Source organism: Schistocerca piceifrons, chromosome 5 (genome assembly GCF_021461385.2).
Source record: "Schistocerca piceifrons isolate TAMUIC-IGC-003096 chromosome 5, iqSchPice1.1, whole genome shotgun sequence".
Classification (NCBI taxonomy): domain Eukaryota; kingdom Metazoa; phylum Arthropoda; class Insecta; order Orthoptera; family Acrididae; genus Schistocerca; species Schistocerca piceifrons.
The window spans coordinates 677,784,671-677,809,707 of NC_060142.1; the positions used below are offsets into that span (position 1 = coordinate 677,784,671).

The following is a 25,037-nucleotide window of genomic DNA, read 5'->3' on the forward strand; positions in this document are numbered from 1 at the left end:
GTCCTTGGAAACAAAATAAATTTGTTGATCAAATTCTTGTGTTTCTTTTGGCAGTTCAGTACTAAAGTTTGTAACTAGGAGATTAATTTATGATTGTTTGTGTTATGCTGTGTGTACATGATATTTTTACTGATGTTTACATGTTTTTGATGGATGATTACACTCTTAGTGAGTTAGCTGACATATATTTCACTTATGGGGAGCCACAATGCAACAGTCGAGCACCAAGGTATCTGACTGTAGAATGATTTCCAGGAAGGAAGTTACCAAATCATGTCACATTTCAAAGGCTTGATGGACATCTTAGTGAACCAAAACTCCCACAATACACAAATGGGAAACTGGTAGATCTCACAGAGCATGAAATGTTCAGTTTGAGGAAGATGTGTCAGAGTGAACTGAGGACAAACCCAGCACTGGCAAACGGATTAAATACCTTCAGTGCCAATGTGCAGGAGCACATAATGGGCATGCATCCATTCAAGTATCAGAAGGTATGAGACTTTTCAGCTATTTACTTTCTCCGGCATTTGGAATTCTGCCAATGGTATCTACACCAAATTGTAAATATCCCTGACTTATAAACATGTGTTTTGTTCACTGTTATCTTCACAAGAGAGGGGTCATTTAACAGCCACAATAGCAATGTCTAGGAGTTAAAAATCCTAAAATAACATAGCTTTACCACAAATGTGTGAGCTGGTATTTTTTTACGATCATCTGAATGTGTACTATCTTCTACCTAATATACTCAGCAGAGGAAATACCTGTATCTTTCTCCATGAAGTACTACTGGAAATGTTGGAGAATGTCCCACTAACAATCAAGCAGTTATTGTGGTTTCAGAAGGATGGGGCCTCACCACACCTTGCTGTCAATGTCAAAAACTATTTAGACAATGATTTTCCAAATTTTTGGATTGGGAGAGGTGGACCAATACTGTGATCACTGCCTTCCCTTGGTCTCATTCTTTGTATCTCTTTTTGTGTTGTGAGACAAGTGTTTGGTGTAAGAGACACTGATACACATCCCAAAAGACCTGGTTGCCCATTTGGCTGAAACTGCAGCCGTTATTCTTGAAACAACTAACATTATTAGCAAGCAGATGCCAGCTGTGAATTAAGATAAGCAGACAACATTTGCAGCGGCATCTCTAGAGCAATATTCATCAGAGAAAAATTTGAACACTGTCTCTTGAACATCATTAGCATCAAAACCTTCATGGAGCTCTAGTGGAGAGTGTGAAGAGATGGTGAACCTGTGACATTTTTGTCACTTAAAAAGTGTTTCTTTTTATCTCCCGTAACCATTCTAAAATTTGGTATACACTAGCATACGTGCATTCAAACAAACACATCAAAAGATTTTATTTCCTTTAAGAATGTAAATGAAGACTGATTTAAAGTACCAAATAAAAGGGGATGTGGAAAACTTGAGACCACTATGTAACTGTCTGCAAGAATATGAATATAACAATAATCATTCACAATAAATACATGAACATTGAGCCAAGGAGTAAGCTCTTGTGACTCACCTTTATCATACACATTGGTTGGAACATGGACAGCACTGAATGAAGTGTTGACTTCCATGTTGTAGAAATGTTTATTCTGCGTCAAGTTTAGCACTCTGAATCCTTCTGGGAGAGTGTCATTGGGCTTGAGGGGCTTGCTAAGGTTCTTGGCATTGTAATAAGGGAACTCAGTAACTTCATCATCCTGGTGAGCCATGGCAGTGTTCTCTGCCGTGTCCATTATTCGCTGCAACATAGGAAGTGAGTGTTCATCACTTTTCTGTAGACAAATAAATGGTGCAGCAAAAATATTACACATAGCTCATCTTTCAAAGTGAGAGTATTGTAAAAAATTATAGGAAAACAACTACTAAAAGTTTTAAAACAGTAACTTCTATGACATTATAAACCCAGTATTAGAAGCCACATTCATCTGAGGAGCTTAACAATAAAAATGGAAATTTCTTTAAGTCAAGAAGTTTGGAGTTCATAATCTTGTCAACATTTTGAGGTCAACAGAAATGGAGCACTAGCTCAGCAGGAAAAGAAATCAACTATAACCTATATGGATTTAGGAACCCATAGACAACTTAAACCTGAATGGCCAGAGTCTCATTCCTCCTTGACGTCAATCAAGTGTTTTAACCACTGCCATGTTGCTTGGTTGTTTGGACTGTACACAATCAGTAACTGAATATTTCAACAAACAAAAAGCAGATTTTACTGGAGAGCAAAAAAAGGTTATCAGATTAACTTACAATAGGAAAGTGACTGGGACAAGAGCCTAACAACAGGTGTAGATGTAATGCACTGATAATGGCTAGTTACTGGCCAAAAGCTGGATCTGTTCTAATAAAGCTAGAATGGAGATGATGACTGGCTACTGCTCTTTACCATTTTGAAAGCATTGTCCTCAATTGCATGTAATTTTATGTTGAAAATTTTCACGTTAGGTATATATAATTGCAACCAAATACAATGAATTTTTTGTGCCATACATGTTTTATCTTTAGTTTTTGAAAGGCAAATGTTTGTAGATGCTGCTCTATATTTATCCCTGATGGTGGTGGTGTATATGAGGTAAAACACCATTCTGCATACTTTTGTAGCAGTTACTACACAACTGTTTGTGTTATCTTTGAAAAGCTGCACTATTCTAATTTCCCTGGATGAACTACACTGTATCTATGCATTTACAATGTTGTACTCTTGAACAAAGTGTTTTCTCTGCATTATTTCCTGCATTGCTTGCATTTTCCTAGTACCCCTTAACTTCTTTGTAATAACTGATAAATCCATGGTTGCAAGGTGTTACAATTTTTCTTCCCCTTAGTGTAATGAAGTTGTCAGATGAAAATTATAGCTACCCTTGGTCTAATGTGCTAAGATTCCTGAAATTCTGTGGTTCCATCTTGCAGACAAGGAATTCATTGCAAGAGTGGAAAAATGGGTGTAAGAGAACTACAACTATGGTATGAGCACTGCTTTTGGCCAATAGCTGGTCAAAATAACTTGCTTGTGCTTTATACCTGGTCTGTGTATAAAAACTGTACTCCTTTAGAACAAACTATCCCTTCTTCAAAGTGTGTGACATTGCAATTGATACCACCTGGAATCACATGACAAATTCAGCCTCCAGATGTTTCCTTTTTCCATGCCTATAAAACGTATTATCACACTATCTGCAGCTATGTATTAAAGGATAGCCAGTTTCACGTTAAGCTCCATGACAGATAAGGAATGGATATCTAGCTGAAAGTCCTGCACAATCTGTAAAACCCAAGGAGGCTGCCTTTGATTCTGATGGTACAAATTTTTGTGATCACTGTGGTGTGCCATTTTTCATATGGTGAGTTCACTATTCTGCTTTGAATATTTCGTGAATGTTGACACTGTCCATTTTGTGAAGTGTACTTCGACATCCCATAGAAGGTTGATCTCTGCACTTCCCAGACTCTCACTTCTTTCACCCTCCTGATGCACATGGTGCATTAGCAGCTGATAATTTTCTTGTCATAATTCTTAACACAATTCTTTCACATGGGCCTTGTGACCTCACATTCAAGTGGTTCCTTGTAAGTTTCTCTAATGATCCAGGATTCTGTGAGGCCTGTTGGAATGTTTTCCTGTTTTGTCTTTGAGGGACAAATTGTTCTTTAATTTGTTAGTCACAATTTTAACGCCACAAAATGTAATATACAAAACATATTACACAGTATCTTTTGACACATATACAAATATGTACCTTAGCAAATTCTAAAGGAAAGTGGTATAAAAGTGAACAGTTGTGACTTTGCACACACTCTTCCACTGTTCGTCTCTTCACATCAGCCATCTCAATGCATTGGAAAGCAAAAATTATATCTGCTTGTAATAATCAACTGTGTAAAATCTTTGAAAGAGCTGCATCTGGCCATTTGCCAACAAATATCAACATGAAAACTGACAGTGCAAATTCTTTCCCAGAAAAGAATAAAATTCCATCTCTCATATTTCAAAGATCACTCATAAAAACTACAAAATTTAAGATTCTCTTTTGAATGTAATCATACGAAAAAAAATTATGTTTGTAACACCGATATATCAGAGCTCTGCAATATTTAACATATACAGTTCTTTGGCTATGTGAATTAAGACAAATATTTACTCATTTCATGTAGCAATTACATCACCCCACCACATGGAAATTTTCCACAAACAGGACCATTTTTCCTTCATAAATAAGGGCATCCATTGTCCCTCTGTGCTTGTATTTATTGACCTTCCACTTACAGTTGTTAATTTTACATTTCCTTCCTTCATTTAGCCACCACAATATTCAATGCATACACCTACTATCTTGTTCGCCACAATGAAGAATGTTATGGCTTGACATTGGTACCAAAGTGTGGAAAAAATTTAACCAGCGGATGCAGGACATCATATACAATGCCATTCCAACTATAATTCACTTTTGGCATAAATCTTGATTACAATGTTGTTTAGGTGAGTGATTCAACTCTAGGCAGCATGGGGAGAGGGGTATGCCTTATCATTTTTCCTCAGAATTATAATGATAATAAATTAAATGAAGTTGTGCTCCTCCACTCTGAAAACAAGTATGGCACAAGATTTCAAATTCTGCAATGGCAGCACAGCATGGTCTCCAACCCCAAACCAATGTGAACATAGTTAGGCTTCGTAATTTTTTAAGCTTCACGATTTTTCCATAGGTATTAAATGTATAGAGATTTCCATGTCTATACCTTATATAAATGAGTGATAATGAAAAGGGTAGAAGGTAAATGTGTTTCCATTTTATTTTTTGTATGTGTGGTAATTTCTGCATTCTAGTGACAGCTGTGTTTCGAGTATTTTTGTTTGAAGTGAGAATCCACACACAGAAGACGATGGTCACAGACAGGCACAATGTAAAGACTGCTGAACATTTCTCTTTTCAGACAAAAAGAAATAAAAAGAACACACACACACACACACACACACACACACACACACACACACACACACAGAGAGAGAGAGAGAGAGAGAGAGAGAGAGAGAGAGAGAGAGAGAGAGAGAGAGAGAGAGAGAGAGAGAGCTACTTTGGCTTGCCCTTGTTATTCCATCCTGGACTTTTCCAGTGTTTGCTCTTGGCAAGATTCTCCTAAACTGCTAACAGATATCATACCTTTTACAATGAATTCTGCCCCTAGGGCAATCAACTGCTGTATTAATATTCATCAGGGGCATCAGAGCAGAAGGGTTTGTCATGGACAAGGATGATGATGTAAAAAGAGGAATCTCAGAGTTCAATTCTTAATTGGCTGTCTTTGGACTCCCATTTACAGTGGTTGTAGTAGTTGTCCTATTATTATACTGTACAGAATTCTGCAGAAAAAAAAGTTATTTACTGGACAAATTCTTCGGATGTTAACAACATAATTATCCTCTGAAGAACCTATTTCACTTGCTATGAGCCTTTTTTATGACGTAGTTACTGAATTTATGGAAGCAGTCTACTGCTGAAGAGAAAATCAAGATACATAGTTCAAATTCCAAGTTAGGGGAAAGCTACACTTATCCCTTGAAGCACTTACACTGATCAGCCAGAGCATTATTACCAGCTACCCAATAGCTGGACTGTCCACGTCTGGCACAGGTAACAGCAGCAATGAATGATAACATGGAAGCAATGAGCCCTTGGTAGGCTGCTGGAGGGAGCTGGCACTACGTCTGCGCACACGTCATCTAATTCCCATATATTCCAGGGAGGGGGGAGATGAGCTCTGGCACCACGTTCAGTCATGTCTCAGATGTGTCTGACTGGGCTCAAATCTGCTCAGTTGGGGGGGGGGGGGGGGGGGGGGGGCGGCAGCACTGTGTTCCCCAAACCACTCCATCCCACTCTTGCCATTGTGACATTACACATTATCTTACTGAAAAATGCCACTCCTCAATTTTGAGACCCTGTTCTACTTCTGTGAGCAAATGAACTTGTTTTATTTTGTTATAGAAACTTGTAGTCCAAGGTGCTGTGAAAGATCAGTGAGTGTGGCACTGTACAGTATTCTCGTTGAACAGGCACTCACGCAGCTCATTGCTCTGCTGAAGGCAGAATTTTTATCTAAAGGCTGTTCACTATTTCCCTTGCTTGGTGTGACTGACGGTGCAGTAAATTGTAAGTTTTTTGTACTCATTGTAATAAGATGATGCATCCTGTCTAAGAATCCTTGGCATGTGAAGAATAAGTTTATTACATGTTTATTTACTAGAAACTATTGGTATTATTTCTGTTTAATGCTGACTAGTTGTACAGAACTAAGTCTGTCACTAACTAATTTATTATCACTGTTTAAAAAGAAAAAAAAATGTTAGTTAAATTAGCTAATTTTAGTGGGCTAGTGCCCTTGGGCTGAGCAACTGCTTAAAAATTTTGCTACCAGAAAATGAGCTACAGTTACCTGTTAGATAGCCCCAACTAGTGTGAGGCCTAAGTGCACCATTGTTTTGATTTAGATGTTACTCTTTAAAAATTGCCTTTTGAACTGATTAATTTATGTGAGCTAGTGCTCTTCCTATACACATAAAGTTATTCTTTCTGCTATCACACTTAGCTTGATCTGCTATTTTGCTAGTACCCAGTGTGGGTAGTGTGAGCTGCCATAGTGCCCTAATTAGTTGCTAAGGACTTCATCCACTATTCTACAAATCTGAGCTTACTGTATAAAACATTGTCATTTTTCTATTTGTCAATTTTAGCTAAGGCTTTTTGTGTGTGTGTGTGTGTGTGTGTGTGTGTGTGTGCGGGGGTGGGGGTCATCACTCTGCTGACTGTTTTGATGCGGCCTGCCACAAATTCCTCTCCTGTGCCAATCTCTTCATCTCCAGTAGCACTTGCAACCTGTTGTTGTTGTTGTGGTCTTCAGTCCTGAGACTGGTTTGATGCAGCTCTCCATGCTACTCTATCCTGTGCAAGCTTCTTCATCTTCCAGTACCTACTGCAGCCTACATCCTTCTGAATCTGCTTAGTGTATTAATCTCTTGGTCTCCCTCTACGATTTTTACCCTCCCGCTGCCCTCCAGTACTAAATTGGTGATCCCTTGATGTCTCAGAACATGTCCTACCAACCGATCCCTTCTTCTGGTCAAGTTGTGCCACAAACTCCTCTTCTCCCCGATTCCATTCAATACCTCCTCATTAGTTATGTGATCTACCCATCTAATCTTCAGCATTCTTCTGTAACACCACATTTTGAAAGCTTCTATTCTCTTCTTGTCCAAACTATTTATCGTCCATGTTTCACTTCCATACATGGCTACACTCCATACAAATACTTTCAGAAACGACTTCCTGACACTTAAATCTATACTCGATGTTAACAAATTTCTCTTCTTCAGAAACGCTTTCCTTGCCATTGCCAGTCTACATTTTATATCCTCTCTACTTCGACCATCATCAGTTATTTTGCTCCCCAAATAGCAAAACTCCTTTACTACTTTAAGTGTCTCATTTTCTAATCTAATTCCCTCAGCATCACCCGACTTAATTTGACTATACATTCCATTATCCTCGTTTTGCTTCTGTTGATGTTCATCATATATCCTCCTTTCAAGACACTGTCCATTCCGTTCAACTTCTGTTCCAAGTCCTTTGCTGTCTCTGCAGAATTACAATGTCATCGGCGAACCTCAAAATTTTTATTTCTTCTCCATGGATTTTAATACTTACTCCGAACTTTTCTTTTGTTTCCTTTACTGCTTGCTCAATATACAGGTTGAATAGCATCGGGGAGAGGCTACAACCCTGTCTCACTCCCTTCCCAACCACTGCTTCCCTTTCATGTCCCTCGATTCTTATAACTGCCATCTGGCTTCTGTACAAATTGTAAATAGCCTTTCGCTCCCTGTATTTTACCCCTGCCACCTTCAGAATTTGAAAGAGAGTATTCCAGTCAACATTGTCAAAAGCTTTCTCTAAGTCTACAAATGCTAGAAATGTAGGTTCGTTAGTAAAGAATTCACGTTAGTATTTTGCAACTGTGACTTATTAAACTGATAGTTCGATAATTTTAACATCTGTCAACACCTGCTTTCTTTGGGATTGGAATTATTATATTCTTCTTGAAGTCTGAGGGAATTTTGCCTGTCTCATACATCTTGCTCACCAGATGGTAGAGTTTTGTCAGGACTGGCTCTCCCAAGGCAACCTATGTCCTCAATTATTTGCTGGATGTATTCCAATCTGTGCCTCCCTCTACAGTTTTTAGCCTCTACAGCTCCCTCTAATAGAATGAAAGACATTCCCTGGTGTCTCGACAGAGGTCCTATCATCCTGTCCCTTTCCCCATCAGTGTTTTCCATATATTCCTTTCCGCTCCGATTCTGCACAGAACCTTCTCATTCCTTACCTTACCAGTCCATCTAATTTTCAACATTTGTCTGTAGCACCATACCTCAAATGCTTCGATTCTCTTCTTTCTGGTTTTCCCACAGTCCATGTTTCACTGTCATACAATGCTGCATTCCAAACGCATTTTCTCAGAAATTTCTTTTTCAAATTAAGGCCCTTGTCTGATACTAGAAGACTTCTATTGGCCAGGAATGACCTTTTTGCCAGTGATGGTCTGCTTTTGACGTCCTCCTTGCTCCGTCCATCATTGGTTATTTTGCTGCCTAGCTAGCAGAATTCCTGAACGTCATCTACTTTGTAACCATCAATCCTGATGTTAAGTTTCTCATTGTTCTCATTTCTGATACTTCTTATTACTTTTGTCTTCCTTCGGTTCAATCTCAACCCATATCCTGTACTCATTAGATTGTTCATTCCATTCAGCAGATTATGTAATTCTTCTTCAATTTCACTCAGGATAGCAATTTCATCAGCGAATCGTATCACTTATATCCTTTCACCTTGAATTTTAATTCCATTTCTGAACCTTTCTTTTATTTCCATCATTGCTTCTTCAACGTACAGATTGAACAATAGGGGCAAAAGACTACATCCCTGTCTTACACCCTTTTTAATCCAAGCACTTCATGGTCATCCACCCTTACATTCCCTCTTGGCTCTTGTACATATTGTATATTACCCATCTCTCCCTATAGCTTACCTGTACTTTTCTCAGAATTTTGAACATTTTGCACCATTTTACATTGTCGATCGCTTTTTCCAGGTCGACAAATCCTATGAATGTGTCTTGATTTTTCTTCAGTCTTGCTTCCATTATCAATCGCAACATCAGAAATGCATCTCTGGTACCTTTACCTTTTCTAAAGTCAAACTCATCTTCATCTAGCACATCTTCAATTTTCTTTTCCATTCTTCTGTATATTATTCTTGTCAGCAACCTGGATGCATGAGCTGTTGAGATGATTGTGTGATAATTTTCACACTTGTCAGCTCTTGCAGTCTTCGGAATTGTGTGGATGATATTTTTCCAGAAGTCAGATGGAATGCCATCAGACTCGTACATTTTACACACCAACTGAATAGTTGTTTTGTTGCCACTTTCCCCAATGATTTTAGAAATTCTGATGGAATGTTATTTATCCCTTCTGCCTTATTTGATCTTAAGTCCTCCAAAGCTCTTTTATATTCTCATTCTAATTCTGGATTCTGTACCCCTTCTAAATCGATTCCAGTTTCTTTTTCTATGACATTAGACAAATCTTCCCCCTCATAGAGGCTTTCAATGTATTCTTTCCACCTACCCGCTCTTTCCTCTGCGTTTAACAGTGGAATTCCCATTGCACTCTTAATGTTGCCACCCTTGCTTTTAATATCTCCGAAGGTTGTTTTGACTTTCCTGTATGCTGGGTCTGTCCTTCCGACAATCATTTGTTTTTCAATTTCTTCACATTTTTCATGCAGCCATTTCGTCTTAACTTCCTTGCACTTCCTATCTATTTCATTCCTCAGCAACTTGTATTTCTGCATTCCTGAGTTTCCCACAACATTTTTGTACTTCCTCCTTTCATTGGTCAACTGAGGTATATCTTCTGTTACTCATGGTTTCTTCACAGTTACCTTCTTTCTACCTATGTTTTTCTTTGCAACTTCTATGATGGCCCTTTTTAGACATGTCCATTCCTCTTCAACCTTACTGCCTACTGAGCTATTCCTTATTGCTGTATCTATAGCCTTAGTGAACTTCAAGCGTATTTCATCATTCCTTAGTACTTTTGTATCCCACTGCTTTGTGTATTGATTCTTCCTGATTAATGTCTCAAACTTCAGCCTACTCTTCATCACTACTGATGACTGGGTGTTGTGTGCTGTCCTTAGGTTAGTTAGGTTTAAGTAGTTCTAAGTTCTAGGGGACTGATGGCCATAGATGTTAAGTCCCATAATGCTCAGAGCCATTTGAACCATTTTTTCATCACTACTACATTGTGATCTGAGTCTATATATGCTTCTGGGTATGCCTTACAATCCAGTATCTGATTTTGGAATCTCCACCTGACCATGACATAATCTAACTGAAATCTTCCTGTATCACCCAGCCTTTTCCAAGTATACCTCCTCCTATAGTTATTCTTGAACAGAGTAGCACTATTACTAGCTGAAATTTATGACAGAACTCAATTAGTCTTTCTCCTGTCTCATTCCTTGTCCCAAGCCCATATTATCTTGTAACCTTTTCTTCTACTCCTTCCCCTACAACTGCATTCCAGTCCCACATGGCTATAAGATTTTCATCTTCCTTTACGTACTGAATTATTGTTCCAACATTCTCATACACCTTCTCTCTCTCTCCACCTTCAGCTTGTGATATCGGCATGCTGTTGGTGTTGGTTTGTTGTAGATTCTGATAAGAACAACCATATCACTTAACTTTCCACAGTAACACACTATTTGCCCTATCTTCCTATTCATAACGAATCCTACTCCCATTATGCCATTTTCTGCTGCTGTTGATATTACCCTTTACTCGTCTGTCCAGAAATGCTTGTGTTCTTTCCATTTCACTTCAGTGACCCTACCTATATCTAGATTGATTCTTTGCACTTCCCTTTCCGGATTTTCTAGTTTCCCTACCATGTTCAAGCTTATGACATTCCACGCCCCGAATCTTAGAACATTATCCTTTCATTGATTACTGAATCTTTTTCTCATGGCCAGCTCCCCCTTGGCAGTCCCCTCCTGCAGATATGAATGGGGGACTATTCTGGGGATATTTTGCTAATGGAGAGATCATCATGACACTTTTTCAATTACAGGCCACATGTCCTGCATGTCTTTAATGCAGTGGTTTTCATTACCTTCTGCATCCTCATGCTGTTGATCACTACTGATTCTTCCACCTTTATGGGCCATTTCCCACGCCTAGGGCAAGAGAGTGCCCTGAACTTCTGTCTGCTCTTCCGTTCTCTTCGATAAGGCTATTGGCAGAATGAGGGTGACTTCTTATGCCGAAGTCTTCGGCAGCCAAAGCTGATTATTAATCAAAATTTAAGCAGTAGCGGGTTTCAAACCCAGGACTGAGGATGTTTTGATTACTATTCAAAGAGACTATTCCTAGACCACTGCTTTAAAAATTGCCTTTTGAATTTGTTAACTCATATGTGCAACTCCTCTTAACTGACTTCCAATTGTTAACTTTAGTGGACTAGTACTCTTCGTTAAAGTACTCATTTGTAGTTTCCTAATGCAATGCACCATTGCTGTTCACTGACTATTCGATCTGATTATTTGCAATGACCAATGCCTGCCATTTCATCGATCAACAATTACTGTTTTAAAACTGTCTATTGATTGCTAAATTATGTGGGTTAGTGCCTTTAGCCAGCCCATCTGAGGTAGTGCTTGATGTAATGTGTAAGTGCAAACCCGTTTGCTATCAAATTTAATTTACTGAGCACAGTATACCCCATAGCGTAAACGGTGATCCTAAGGGATATATAAAGCTCGCTGATCTAAGAAATATAGTGTTACTTTGAGTCATTTGCCTAGTTCCACCAGCTCTGTCGTTATTTAAAAGGGTTGTTGCCTAGACATAAACTATCTACATGTACTACCACTGTGTATGCTAAGAATTTTTGGTTGTTTTGGTAAAAATAAATATTATTATAAACTGCTCGGGAACCAATATATGCATATCTGTGATGTCTTTCTTTGTGATAGTAAAGTATTGGAAATCTAATAGTTCAGTGCCTTTCACTCAAGGATCCTTGTATCCAAGAAAACCCACTTGAAAGGTAGAAGTAGCCTAATCCTGTCCCACTATCCTTTCACCGACTGTCAGTGAAGTAACTTACACTAGTTTAAATAGTGTGCGTGTGAATGGGTGAGTGCGTGTGGGCGTGCACTGTCCGATTTTGAAACAGTCATCTACTGAACAGTGCATAAATTTTCAGTTACAAAAGCACTTAGACTCGCAATGGAAATCACCATCCGAGGCATTGTAGATATTGATAGAAGGCTACTGAAACAAGGCAATGAAAAACTGCAAGATTTCAGGCAGCACAATTAGGTTTATGATGACTTCGTAGTGTTGAAGGTGAGCTATGTTTTACTGATCAGCCACTAGCATATGTTCTCCAGTTAGCCATCATCCACTACACAATTGTCCCAGATGCCTTCAATTAATCTGCTTGTTACGTATTTTTCTGGAGATTTGTCATCTGTTCTCTTAAAGTGAGCCACATGCACTTTACCTAAATGATTCGCAATCTTGTCTAAGAAAAATGCAACCTCTTTCTTACGTGATTTATGAACCAAGTAGAATTTAAGTTTTTTGTGTCCTGGATGAACATACCATCTTATATGTGACTATGTCTGCCTTTTCGGAAGTTAAGACTGAGCTTCATGGAAGCCAAATCATGAATTTAGTAAGCTCCTTTGCGGAAATTCTGATGCAGACCCCATCGCTTTTCAAATGTGCTCAAAATGCGCACTTTTCAAAGATTCTTTTTAAGCCAATTACAAATGCTTTCGGTTCATCTCCTAGGTTCTGACAGTAGTATTTTGGAAGCCTCTACACCTTCATCTACGCTGCGTATAGTTGCTTTGGTGTAGTTTGATCTGACATTTTTAGCAGGCTGGTCGCAGCAGCTTTGTTTTCACCTGCAGCCATTTGCACTTCAAGGTTGAAAGCTGGAAACATTGCTACAACTAATCTTTGCACAACATCTCAAATATTGACAGAGTATCCCCTAACCGAATTCCTTGTGTATGTTTCATATGTAGGCAGCTACATCAGTACCTACTTCCACTGAGGAGCACACCACTGAACTGATTAGAGTGACTCTGCAGCTTTCAAACCTGTGGAGAGACAACCTAGATTGTTACAGAATCATCAAATATTAGAACAGCCCTCCTACTCAGTTCCAAATGAATACTCTAGAGTCAGTTTTACTAATAATGGCCATAGCCATACTCTCTCGCTATGATGCAGAACACATCAATCACTTTACAAATGTAATACACTTTCTGAACGAAAAGAAAGGCAGCATGCTGATATTAACACAATCCAGAATGACATTTTCACTCTGCAGCGGAGTGTGCGCTGATATGAATCTTCCTGGCAGATTAAAACTGTGTGCCGGGACCAAGACTCGAACTCGGGACTCAAAAATGGCTCTGAGCACTATAGGACTCAACTGCTGTGGTCATAAGTCCCCTAGAACTTAGAACTAATTAAACCTAACTAACCTAAGGACATCACACACATCCATGCCCGAGGCAGGATTCGAACCTGCGACCGTAGCAGCCCCGCGGTTCCAGACTGCGCGCCTAGAACCACTAGACCACCGCGGCCGGCGAACTCGGGACTTTTGCCTCTCGCGGGCAAGTGCTCTACCAACTGAGCTACCAAAGCACGGCTCATGCCCTGTCTTCACAGCTTTACTTCTGCCAGTAACTCGTCTCCTACCTTCCAAACTTTACAGAAGGTAGGAGGCGAGGTACTGGCAGAAGTAAAGCTGTGAGGGCGGGGCGTGAGTCGTGATTGGGTAGCTCAGTTGGTAGAGCACTTGCCCGCGAAAGGCAAAGTTCGAGTCTCGGTGAGGCACACAGTTTTAATCTTCCAGGAAGTTTCATTAACACAGTCGTTTGTTTCATTCATTTTAAGCTGCATTTATTTATGAGGTCTATTCAAAAAATTCTGTAACTTTGTCCACAAAATTTTTCTACACTTGCCTTTTACTTATTGTGCATGGTCTCCTTCAAAATATTATTCTCCACATTTGATACATTGCTCCCAATACCGTTTCAGCTTCCGGAAGCAGTCTTGGTACACCTCTTCCTGGATCATGCGAAGCGCCATCTGCAGATTAGTTTTTTATCTCATTTATCACTGCAAATCTTTGTCCTTGTAATGGTATTATCAACTTTGGAAATACAAAGAAGTCCACACAGGCCAGGTCTCTCTTTTGCACAATCCAGAAGCTCTCCACAGATTGTGAGACAAAGATCTTTCTGGTTGACTCGTGAGCCATGAGATGAACTTGGTGGCAACATGATGCATTCCAAGATGCTGCGTACGGATTTCATGACATGATCCAACTAAAATGTTACATTCTTCTGCAATCTCTCAGTCAGTCAGGCTCTGGCTGGTATGCACAATTTTGTTGATGTTACTGACACGGCATTGTTGGTAGACGTCAAAGGATGTCCTGAATGAGGATCATCTTTATCTTCCGTCTGGCCATTTTTAAACCACGTGAACCATTCATTCATACAATTGAACATGGCTTAAGCATCATCACCGTAGGCTTCCTGCATTATTTAGTGTGTCTCTGAAAAGATTTTCTTGAGTTTCATGCAAAATTTAATGCAGACGCATTGCTCCTCTAACTCTGCCATCTCGAAATGTGCAAACTGTGCGACATAATGTTCTACTCTTACAGCACTGAACAATAATTAACAGACATACATCAATGAAACTTCTGGCAGTTAAACATTAAATATAGGCGTGTGCGGAGATGCCGACCACATTTCATTCCAACAAGCCACTGGCACGAAATTATTTATGTTTGGGAACAGACCTATATTTTCATTTGATGCTTCTAGTTTCACTTTTTGTTTGAAGTCAGTTTTATTATCCAACTACTGACCAGCCCCCACTTTGTAGGGTAGCATGAAGTATCTACGACAGGATAACTTGTGTGGCATAATGGTAATAAATTACATACACAAACCTTCCTCCTGAATTAGTGTATCTGTTAGTGAAAACCATATCAAAATCACTAGAGTAGTTTCTGAGATTAGCCTTCTCATACACACAGAAAAACATGACAAGGGATTTTAATTTACAGTATGTAGTGATACACAGTGCACATCACTGGGTAATTCCACAGGTAATGGCAACTGTGGTACATCTTGCAATATTGCAACAACATGGGTATTCTACAATGTGCATTTAACCAGTAAGACCATGTGTATGTGAACATCAATATAAAACAGGCTTCTGGCACAAGAGTTCAGGGCAAAGGTAGAAATGAATCAGAATTTTTTGTATATGTATTGTGCATGAGTACAAATGGAACAAAAATGAATCAAAATCAACTACTGTGCTACAAAATAGTGCCCAGTGCTTCCACACAGCATTGTCAATGATGAGGAAGATTCTGAAGGCCATTGGTGTTGCCATCAATGTGTGCCACCTACGGCTGAAATGTCACGAAGATATCTGCCCAGTTTCCAAAGCACCTTCAGTTGTGGAATGAAGTTGAAGTCACGTGGAATAAGGTCTTTTGAGCAGAATGGATAGTAGAGGATTTCCTACCTCCACCACTATACACAATTCTCGATGATGCCTGCAGTGTAGGTACTAATCTTATCATGAAGTACGATTGCATTATCCAGCACTGCTACATGTTTTAGCTGACGTGCACACTGCATAAGCTACCGCAGATCCTGGGGAGCGGACCGAGTGGTACTCCTCCGCCTATATCACACCTTGTGTGCTTGAAATTGGACTATGGAATCAGAGTTTACTCCTCTGCACGGCTATCTTCCCTTTGGCGTCTCGACTCTGTCCACCACCATGGAATGCGTTTAGCATCTGGAGCTTTTTACACTAGCCCCGTGGACAGCCTTTATGCTGAGACTGCTGAATCTCCGCTGTCCAAACGGCGAGCTGTCCTACTGAGTCGTTACACTAGTCGTCTATCTTCCATGCTTGCTCATCAGACCCATGCCCTTTTTTTTCGATGCCTCCTTCGATTTAGGGTATGCAGGCCACTCTTCCTCACAACTACCACTGGGAGTCCACTTCCGTCAACTGCTACATTCTCTTTCCTTACACTTTCCTAAGACTTTCTTGACAAATGGGGGTTCGGCGTCACCTTGCTTTGTCCCCGGACCTGCCTGCTCCGTGACTTTTGTCAGCTTCCCAAGGATAGTACCCCCCCCCCCCCCCCCCCTTGTAGTTTATCATCGAGCATCAGTTTTTTATCCTTCCCTAAGCCACAGAATGGGTGCTTACGACTGTAGCAGTTTTGCGCCCTAAAATCATAACAAAAAATAAGAGCTACCATAGAAAGTTGTGCGAATACTGGGCATTGATGGTGCGGCTGTCCCTAATTGAGTGACACTCCAGACCATTGTGGCTGTCATATGCTAGAACGAGCATAACCTTCATGTGTGATGGATTTTGTCACACCTTGTATCATCATGATGACCCTAGATAATGTCATTCTGCTGATTGTGTCTTCAACTTTGGATCATACACTTGTACCCAGGTTTCATCAATTGTAGTAATGCAATTGAGCATGACATTGCCTCCCCACTCAAATCACTCTAGGTTGATATGCCTAGTATTGTATGATGTCCCATTCTCCACCTTTATTAACTGATGCGGTACCCCTGTTGAACACTTCTTGTGCACCTTCAAGTCCTGCCATGAAATACAGAACATTGCCATCAACATATTCATCTGTGTCATTAATTCCTGCACAGTCCATAGTCAGTCCTAAGTTAAAGACTGTCCAATAACAGTCACAGACAGTTAAGTACAGACTAATGTGGGTTACCCACCTCGCGGCAAGTCTTTTATTGTTGTGCCTCCATGTTGGAATGCCCCCACTGAAGAAGCAACCTTTCATTAGGGCAATGTCCTATCACCCACATCCACTCATAGTTCTGCACTACACTGTGCAGCATTTCTGCCAGCAAGAAATGCAATTTTCATATACGATTGCTGTTCCTTTCTGCTTGTATCCATCTCGTAGCATGGCAAAGCTCATACTCAGTGTTTCAGGAACTGATACCAAGTCATTCTCGCAAGAGGTCACAATCTGTTGGTTGATTTTGGTACTGCTTGCTGACTGCTTTTGAATGTATTTACAGTGATGCCACATGTTCACACAATGTACTATTGTTGCTGTAACTTACAGAATGACCCTTGTTTTTAGGACTGTTACTTTTGTTTTTGAATGTGATAAACTTCATAAAATAGTAAATTTACCTTAAGCTGGTTGTCAGCATTTTCCACTGTTTATCGAACTGTGTAGAAGGTGTTATATAGCAGGCAGCACAGAATACCCTTATGACATCTGTGCAGTGAGCTCCTCATTCAGTGGAGAACTGCTCCCTAATACAGTGCCATAAGACATTAATGTGTGAATACAATAAGACTAAGTCAACTTATCATAGTTTCATCTCCAAAGTCTGCAGACTGTAAGCTTAATAGATAAATCATGTTCACGAAAGACAGAACACCTCAAACGACTATAGATAGGACCTTCATATTTAAGGACATGTACATTAGCATGTTTGGCGGAAATGATTAGCATTTCTGTCTCCTCAGTTCAGCATGTGTCCTGTGGCCTAGAAGGCACAGGGTCCGCCACAGGCCCTGATGACTTGCTCCACGTGTGATGGCATTGACTTGCCTAAGGCCTGATGGCATTCTGTAGTATAGCCATCCATGCTACATCCAACTGGTCCCAAAGTTAATCTGTGGAGGTTGGCAGTGGGTCATAGCACTGCTCCTATCATTTCTCCATATCCCACACATTTTCAATTGGCAATAAGTCTGGTGATCTGGCAGGCCAGGGCAAAAGGCTGACATCCTGTGACACCAAGAAGGCATGTCTTCCTGCAGCAACATGTAATTGTGCTTTATCATGCTGAAAAATGGCACCTGGAGTGTTGTGCAGAAAGGGTACAGCTATGGGTCGCAGGATGTCATTCATTTGTAACATCACACTGGTCACAGAGCCCTGGACACGCACAAACTGTCATTTGTGGTTGTCTCCAATAGCCTTGAGTTGGTGCTGTATGTCTCATGCAAATGGAATTACTGTAATGCTGCTCCCCCTGTCTGCAGCAAATCAAAATGCAGACATAATTTTCAAACAAACAGAACCTGGATTCATCTGAAAACACTATCTGATACCACCCCTGTCCCCAGTGATGTCGTTCCATACACCATTGCCATCTAGCATGTTTGTCAAAGACAGGCAGAGGAGTGGACGATGCGCATGTAACCCGTGACACAATAAACAATGACAGTCACCCCTGATAGTGTACGATGTGTTACACTGTTCCAATGTTGTGCCAGAGCTGATGAGGATGCAGATCCGTCATGCGATGCCATCTGGATGAGGTATCAATCTCCTCAGGGCGTGGGCTGAGCGATGCAACCTGACACACGTCGTCGTTTTCTAAAGCTTACCATGAACCATTCTGTACACTCTCGCTGCACTACCAAAACACATTGTCCCACACATGCAGCAACTGTCCAGATGGATGCATCACATTCTCTCATACCAATAATGAGCCCTTTTTGAGACTCACTCATTTGACGGTGCAGTTTGTGCATACATCTGTGAGGCAGCCTTCAGGTCTGCTCAAGTTACACAGATCCATTACCTTCAGTTTATGGTGACAAAGAGGGCTGCAAGCACATTTTCCCGGAAGGTGATGCTGCACTATGATCTCAATCTCAACCTTGGACCTGCGGACCAACATGGTTCAAATGCTAACCATTTCTGCAGGACATAATAAGGTAAATATGAACATCGTATCTCTAGTTGCTCAAGGTGTTTTGTTTTTTCTGAACATGAGTGTACATCAATAACAGGGTGTCTTTTCAACGCTGTCCATCACTCTCTGTGAATCCAGATGACACCAGACACCTTAATTTGAATGTTGATCACATTCTGCATCCAGTGGCAATCTGTGCCTTCAATTTCAACATGTCGAATTAGTCCCATGGGCAGTGAACAATGAATACTCATTGTATTTCTTCCCATATTTTGTTTTCATTTTTCTAAATATTGCATTACACATGCAAAATACTGAAATTAATAATTATCTTCCCTCTTTTGGTATGGAATGTTGAAGGTTTTAATACGAGGAGAAGTGTGTCGTCACTGTCTCAGGCTCAATGTCAGTATCAGACAGCACTTCTCCATACAAGTTACAGGAAACAGATGAAGTATACCTCGCTGTTTTAAAATTCTACTTTTCCTGCAGAGTACATCTAGACAAGCCACCAACACAGCACTCACACTCACGCAACAGCACAATTTGATGGAATGTAAGTAATTTAAGGAATACAGATAACAACTCACTGAGTAAGAGAGATGCAGGGTCACTGACAGGCACACATGCATGACTAGAATATTGCTCAAGCATGTGGGGCAGGTGCAAATAGGACTCAAGGGGGTTACAGAATGTAGCTATACAAAAAGGAGACAAGCCAGGGAAAATAAATATCTGTTGAAATTTTGAAAATCAATGACAGAAACAGTGAGGGAATAGAGAAAGAAAGTAGTGTAAAGCAGAAACTGTCCTAAAATGAGGACAAATGGGTGGGACAGAAAGTTTCCTTGTGTAAAATACTGTGGTGGGCTGGAATCATAATCTACCAAAAATCATTTAATGACAGTATAAAGTGATACAGCCACCAAAACAAAAAGAGGTTTACCTTTATAGCGCTGATCTTGGATTCAGTCATGTTGCGTATGTTGTCAGCAATTTTCTCCAGCAGTTTCTCACCATCCACTGCTCGCACCTCACCACTTTCCTTGTTGTAGCTCTGAAAGAAATAAACAGAAACCTTTTTGAAGATAAGTACTTGAAAGCAACGCAAACAATATTGAAGAATATTTCTGAAAGTAGATGAAGATACCACAAATAATACAAATCTTTCTAACAGCTCTTCTACCATCTGAAACATATAAGTACCCGAATCAATCTGATCTAAGGCTTCACTCCCCTAGAGCCTCTCATCAAAGACAATCAGATGTAGCAGACACTTTCAATATTTATTTTTTTAATTGGTAACGAGGAAATTGGATTCAATATGGATAGTTCAGAAGATAAAGCAAACAAAAATTCACTTAATGACACACACAAAATTTCGTGAAATTGAGCAATCTACTACATCTCACTCTCATCTAATACAATCTGGCATTTGTACCACAAGAATTAAAATACTCGAGGACAGGGTTAATTGCTATATTCTGCAAGACAAAGAAAACCTGTAGTGCTCAAGAATTTTTTTGTACCAAGCCTCAAAACAGCATCAGCTATGACAGGCAAAATGTGAGTACAACTGTCACCATCCTCTATCCTAGTGATTTTCGTATTTTAGCTTTAATATCTAGTGTCTTGAGAAGTAAACGTTTTGATGTCGTGTTACGGATGCCAATATTGACTGTGTGTATCACGGAGCATCGGTTCAGGGATCTATAAAAGTTCTGAATTCTGTTAATGTTAACCATTTCAAGTTAGCTAGTCAGTTTTGTAAGGATGCCAAATGCGATGGAATTTGTATTTTTCTCAAATCTAACGTGGAATATAAAATGAGGCATGAGGCAGAAGCTTTGAATATTGAAAAGCATTTATGGATAACATAAGGTCTGTTCAAAAAAATTCGGAACTTTGTCAACAAAATTTTTCCACGCTAACTTTTACTTACTGTGCTTGATCTCCGAAATACTCTCCTTCACAATTGCCGTAAGCAGTCTTGGTACGCCTCTTGCTGGATCGCGTGAAGTTCCGTCTGCTAATTTTCTTCTTTGTCGTCTGTAGCTGCAAATCTTCGTCCTTTCAATGGGATTTTTCAGTTTTGGAAATAAAAAAAGTCTGCAGGAGTCAGGTCTGAAGAGTACGGAGGACGAGGCGCACTGGATTTGGTTTTTTGTGCAATAGTCACGCACGAACAGGGATGAATTGCGGGTGCGTTTTCGTGATGCCCCTTCATAATAATAATAATAATAATAATAATAATAGCTTTATTCAACATCGAATGGTACACTGCCGTGTACAAAGAAACAGTAATGATTAAAGTTATTTGTACAATACACAAGGCACATTCTTCTAAATACGTCATTAATTTACAACAAAATTACAATAAGGTGTTTACTTATTTCTATTCACCTAATTTCACAAGCATTTGTTGTTCTTCATATAAGTATGGTACTCTTCTAATGTGTAGAAAGGGTGTTTTACTACAAATTTCTTAAGCTGATGTTTCAGTTTAATTGTAGGAAGAGCCATGACTGCTCCTCGTCACTTTTTCTCGCGGAACCATCGTTTAACAGTTTGTGCCTGTGGCACAAATACTCGATGAACTAATCCTTCAAAGTCAAAGGATCATCTGTAACTTCCGCCAGGCCGTTTTAAATCCAATAAACAATTGGTAACACCAAGTAAAGCTTAAGCACCCATCACCATTCGATGTGTCTCTGTAAAGGTTTTCTTGAGTTACGCGCAAAATTTAACGCAGAAGCGTGGCTCCCCTAACTCTGCCATCTCGAAATTCACAAACTGTGCGACACAATGTTCTACTCGATACAGCATTGAACAATAACTAACAGACGTACAACAATGAAACTTCTCGCGATTACACATTAAACACAGTCGCGTGCAAGGATGCCAACCACATTTCGCTCCAACACACCATTGGCGCGAAATGACGAATGTTCCGGAATTTTCTGAACAGTCCACGTTCTTTCAAATATAGATACCATAGAGACAGAAATTATTATTACTGGCTTATGGCTATCTGATAGTAATGCCCTTATCCTTACAATTATAGATATAACAGTGAAAGAAAGGAATATCCTTTTATCTTTTTAAGAAATTTTTCGGCAAAAAATTGTGCTAGGTTTGTTGGTAGTCTATGTAATGAATCCGGCTAAGAATTGCTTTCAGTCAAGTACTAACAATGCTCATGATGTTCTCTTTTCAATATTCCCGTCAAGTTTTGAAATGTGTTTTACTAAGAATTTGACTAGAGCCCATTTATGTCGGATCGCTAATTCTAGATCGTGAATTTCGTCATGCAATAAGATTTCCTGTAGAAATTTAAAAATGCGCAGTTCTCAAATTAAAAGATCCACAGATGCCAAGTTTATAGAATACCGAAAGACTAATAGGAAAATATATCGGCAGGTAATTGCAACGGCAAAACTTCTTAGAAATGATAACATAATCAGAATGTTGGGTTGTTGTTGTTGTGGTCTTCAGTCCTGAGACTGGTTTGACGCAGCTCTCCATGCTACTCTATCCTGTGCAAGCTGCTTCATCTCCCAGTACCTACTGCAGCCTACATCCTTCTGAATTTGCTTAGTGTATTCATCTCTTGGTCTTCCTCTACGATTTTTACCCTCCACGCTGCCCTCCAATACAAAATTGGTGATCCTTTGATGCCTCAGAACATGTCCTACCAACCGATCCCTTCTACTGGTCAAGTTGTGCCACAAACTTCTCCCCAATCCTATTCAGTACTACCTCATTAGTTATGTGATCTACCCATCTAATCTTCAGAATTCTTCTGTAGCACCACATTTCGAAAGCTTCTATTCTCTTCTTGTCCAAACTCTTTATCGTCCATGTTTCACTTCCATACATGGCTACACTCCATACAAATACTTTCAGAAACGACTTCCTGAAACTTAAATCTATACTCGATGTTAACAAATTTCTCTTCTTCAGAAACGCGTTCCTTGCCATTGCCAGTCTACATTTTATATTCTCTCTACTTCGACCATCATCAGTTATTTTGCTCCCCAAATAGCAAAACTCCTTTACTACTTTAAGTGTCTCATTTTCTAATCTAATTCCCTCAGCATCACCCGACTTAATTCGACTACATTCCATTATCCTCGTTTTGCTTCTGTTGATGTTCATCGTATATCCTCCTTTCAAGACACTGTCCATTCCGTTCAACTTCTGTTCCAAGTCCTTTGCTGTCTCTGACAGAATTACAATGTCATCGGTGAACTTCAAAGTTTTTATTACTTCTCCATGGATTTTAATACCTACTCTGAACTTTTCTTTTGTTTCCTTTACTGCTTGCTCAATATACAGATTGAATAGCATCGGGGAGAGGCTACAACCCTGTCTCACTCGCTTCCCAACCACTGCTTCCCTTTCATGTCCCTCGATTCTTATAACTGCCATCTGGTTTCTGTACAACTTGTAAATAGCCTTCCGCTCCCTGTATTTTACCCCTGCCACCTTTAGAATTTGAAAGAGAGTATTCCAGTCAATATTGTCAAAAGCTTTCTCTACGTCTACAAATGCTAGAAACGTATGTTTGCCTTTCCTTAATCTTTCTTCTAAGGTAATTCGTAAGGTGAGTATTGCCTCACGTGTTCCAGTATTTATACGGAATCCAAACTGATCTTCCCCAAGGTCGGCGTCTACTAGTTTTTCCATTCGTCTGTAAAGAATTTGCGTTAGAATTTTGCAGCCGTGACTTATTAAACTGATAGTTCGGTAATTTTCAGATCTGTCAACACCTGCTTTCTTTGGGATTGGAATTATTATATTCTTCTTGAAGTCTGAGGGTATTTCGCCTGTTTCATACATCTTGCTCACCAGTTGGTAGAGTTTTGACAGGACTGGCTCTCCCAAGGCCGTCAGTAGTTCCAATGGAATGTTGTCTACTCCGGGGGCCTTGTTCCGACTCAGGTCTTTCACGCAGTATCATATCTCCCATTTCATCTTCATCTATATCCTCTCCCATTTCCATAATATTGTCCTCAAATACATCGCCCTTGTATAGACCCTCTATATACTCCTTCCACCTTTCTGCTTTCCCTTCTTTGCTTAGAACTGGGCTTCCATCTGAGCTCTTGATATTCATACAAGTGGTTCTCTTATCTCCAAAGGTCTCTTTAATTTTCCTGTAGGCAGTATCTATCTTACCCCTAGTGAGATAAGCCTCTACATCCGTACATTTGTCCTCTAGCCATCCCTGCTTAGCCATTTTGCACTTCCTGTCGATCTCATTTTTGAGACGTTTGTATTCCTTTTTGCCTGCTTCATTTACTGCATTTTTATATTTTCTCCTTTCATCAATTAAATTTCAATATTTCTTCTGTTACCCAAGGATTTCTACTAGCCCTCATCTTTTTACCTACTTGGTCCTCTGCTGCCTTCACTATTTCATCTCTCAAAGCTACCCATTCTTCTTCTATGTATTTCTTTCCACCAGTCCTGTCAATTGTTCCCTTGTGCTCTCCCTGAAACTCTGTACAACCTCTGGTTCTTTCAGTTTATCCAAATCCCATCTCCTTAAATTCCCACCTTTTTGCAGTTTCTTCAATTTTAATCTACAGGTCATAACCAATAGATTGTGGTCAGAGTCCACATCTGCCCCTGGAAATGTCTTACAATTTAAAACCTGGTTCCTAAATCTCTGTCTTACCATTATATAATCTATCTGATACCTTTTAGTATCTCCAGGGTTCTTCCATGTATACAACCTTCTTTCATGATTCTTAAACCAAGTGTTGGCTATGATTATGTTGTGCTCTGTGCAAAATTCTACCAGGCGGCTTCCTCTTTCATTTCTTGGCCCCAATCCATATTCACCTACTATGTTTCCTTCTCTCCCTTTTCCTACACTCGAATTCCAGTCACCCATGACTATTAAATTTTCGTCTCCCTTAACTATCTGAATAATTTCTTTTATTTCATCATACATTTCTCCAATTTCTTCGTCATCTGCAGAGCTAGTTGACATATAAACTTGTACTACTGTAGTAGGTGTGGGCTTCGTATCTATCTTGGCCACAACAAATCGTTCGCTGTGCTGTTTGTAGTAGCTTACCTGCATTCCTATTTTCCTATTCA

The 25,037-nt window shown here is 39.8% G+C and overlaps 1 protein-coding gene across 3 annotated transcripts in view; it reads right to left on the minus strand.

The window, feature by feature from the left end:
- Positions 1 to 25,037, minus strand: part of LOC124798185 (voltage-dependent calcium channel subunit alpha-2/delta-3) — a 792,806-nt gene that overhangs the window by 528,940 nt on the left and 238,829 nt on the right. For all 3 annotated transcript variants that reach the window (XM_047261474.1, XM_047261473.1, XM_047261472.1), the window contains exons 3-4: positions 19,873 to 19,983; positions 1,535 to 1,760 (exon numbers count right to left, since the gene is read on the minus strand). In XM_047261474.1, the coding sequence (XP_047117430.1) occupies positions 1,535 to 1,760; positions 19,873 to 19,983 (337 nt within the window). The remainder of the gene's footprint in view (positions 1 to 1,534; positions 1,761 to 19,872; positions 19,984 to 25,037) is intronic.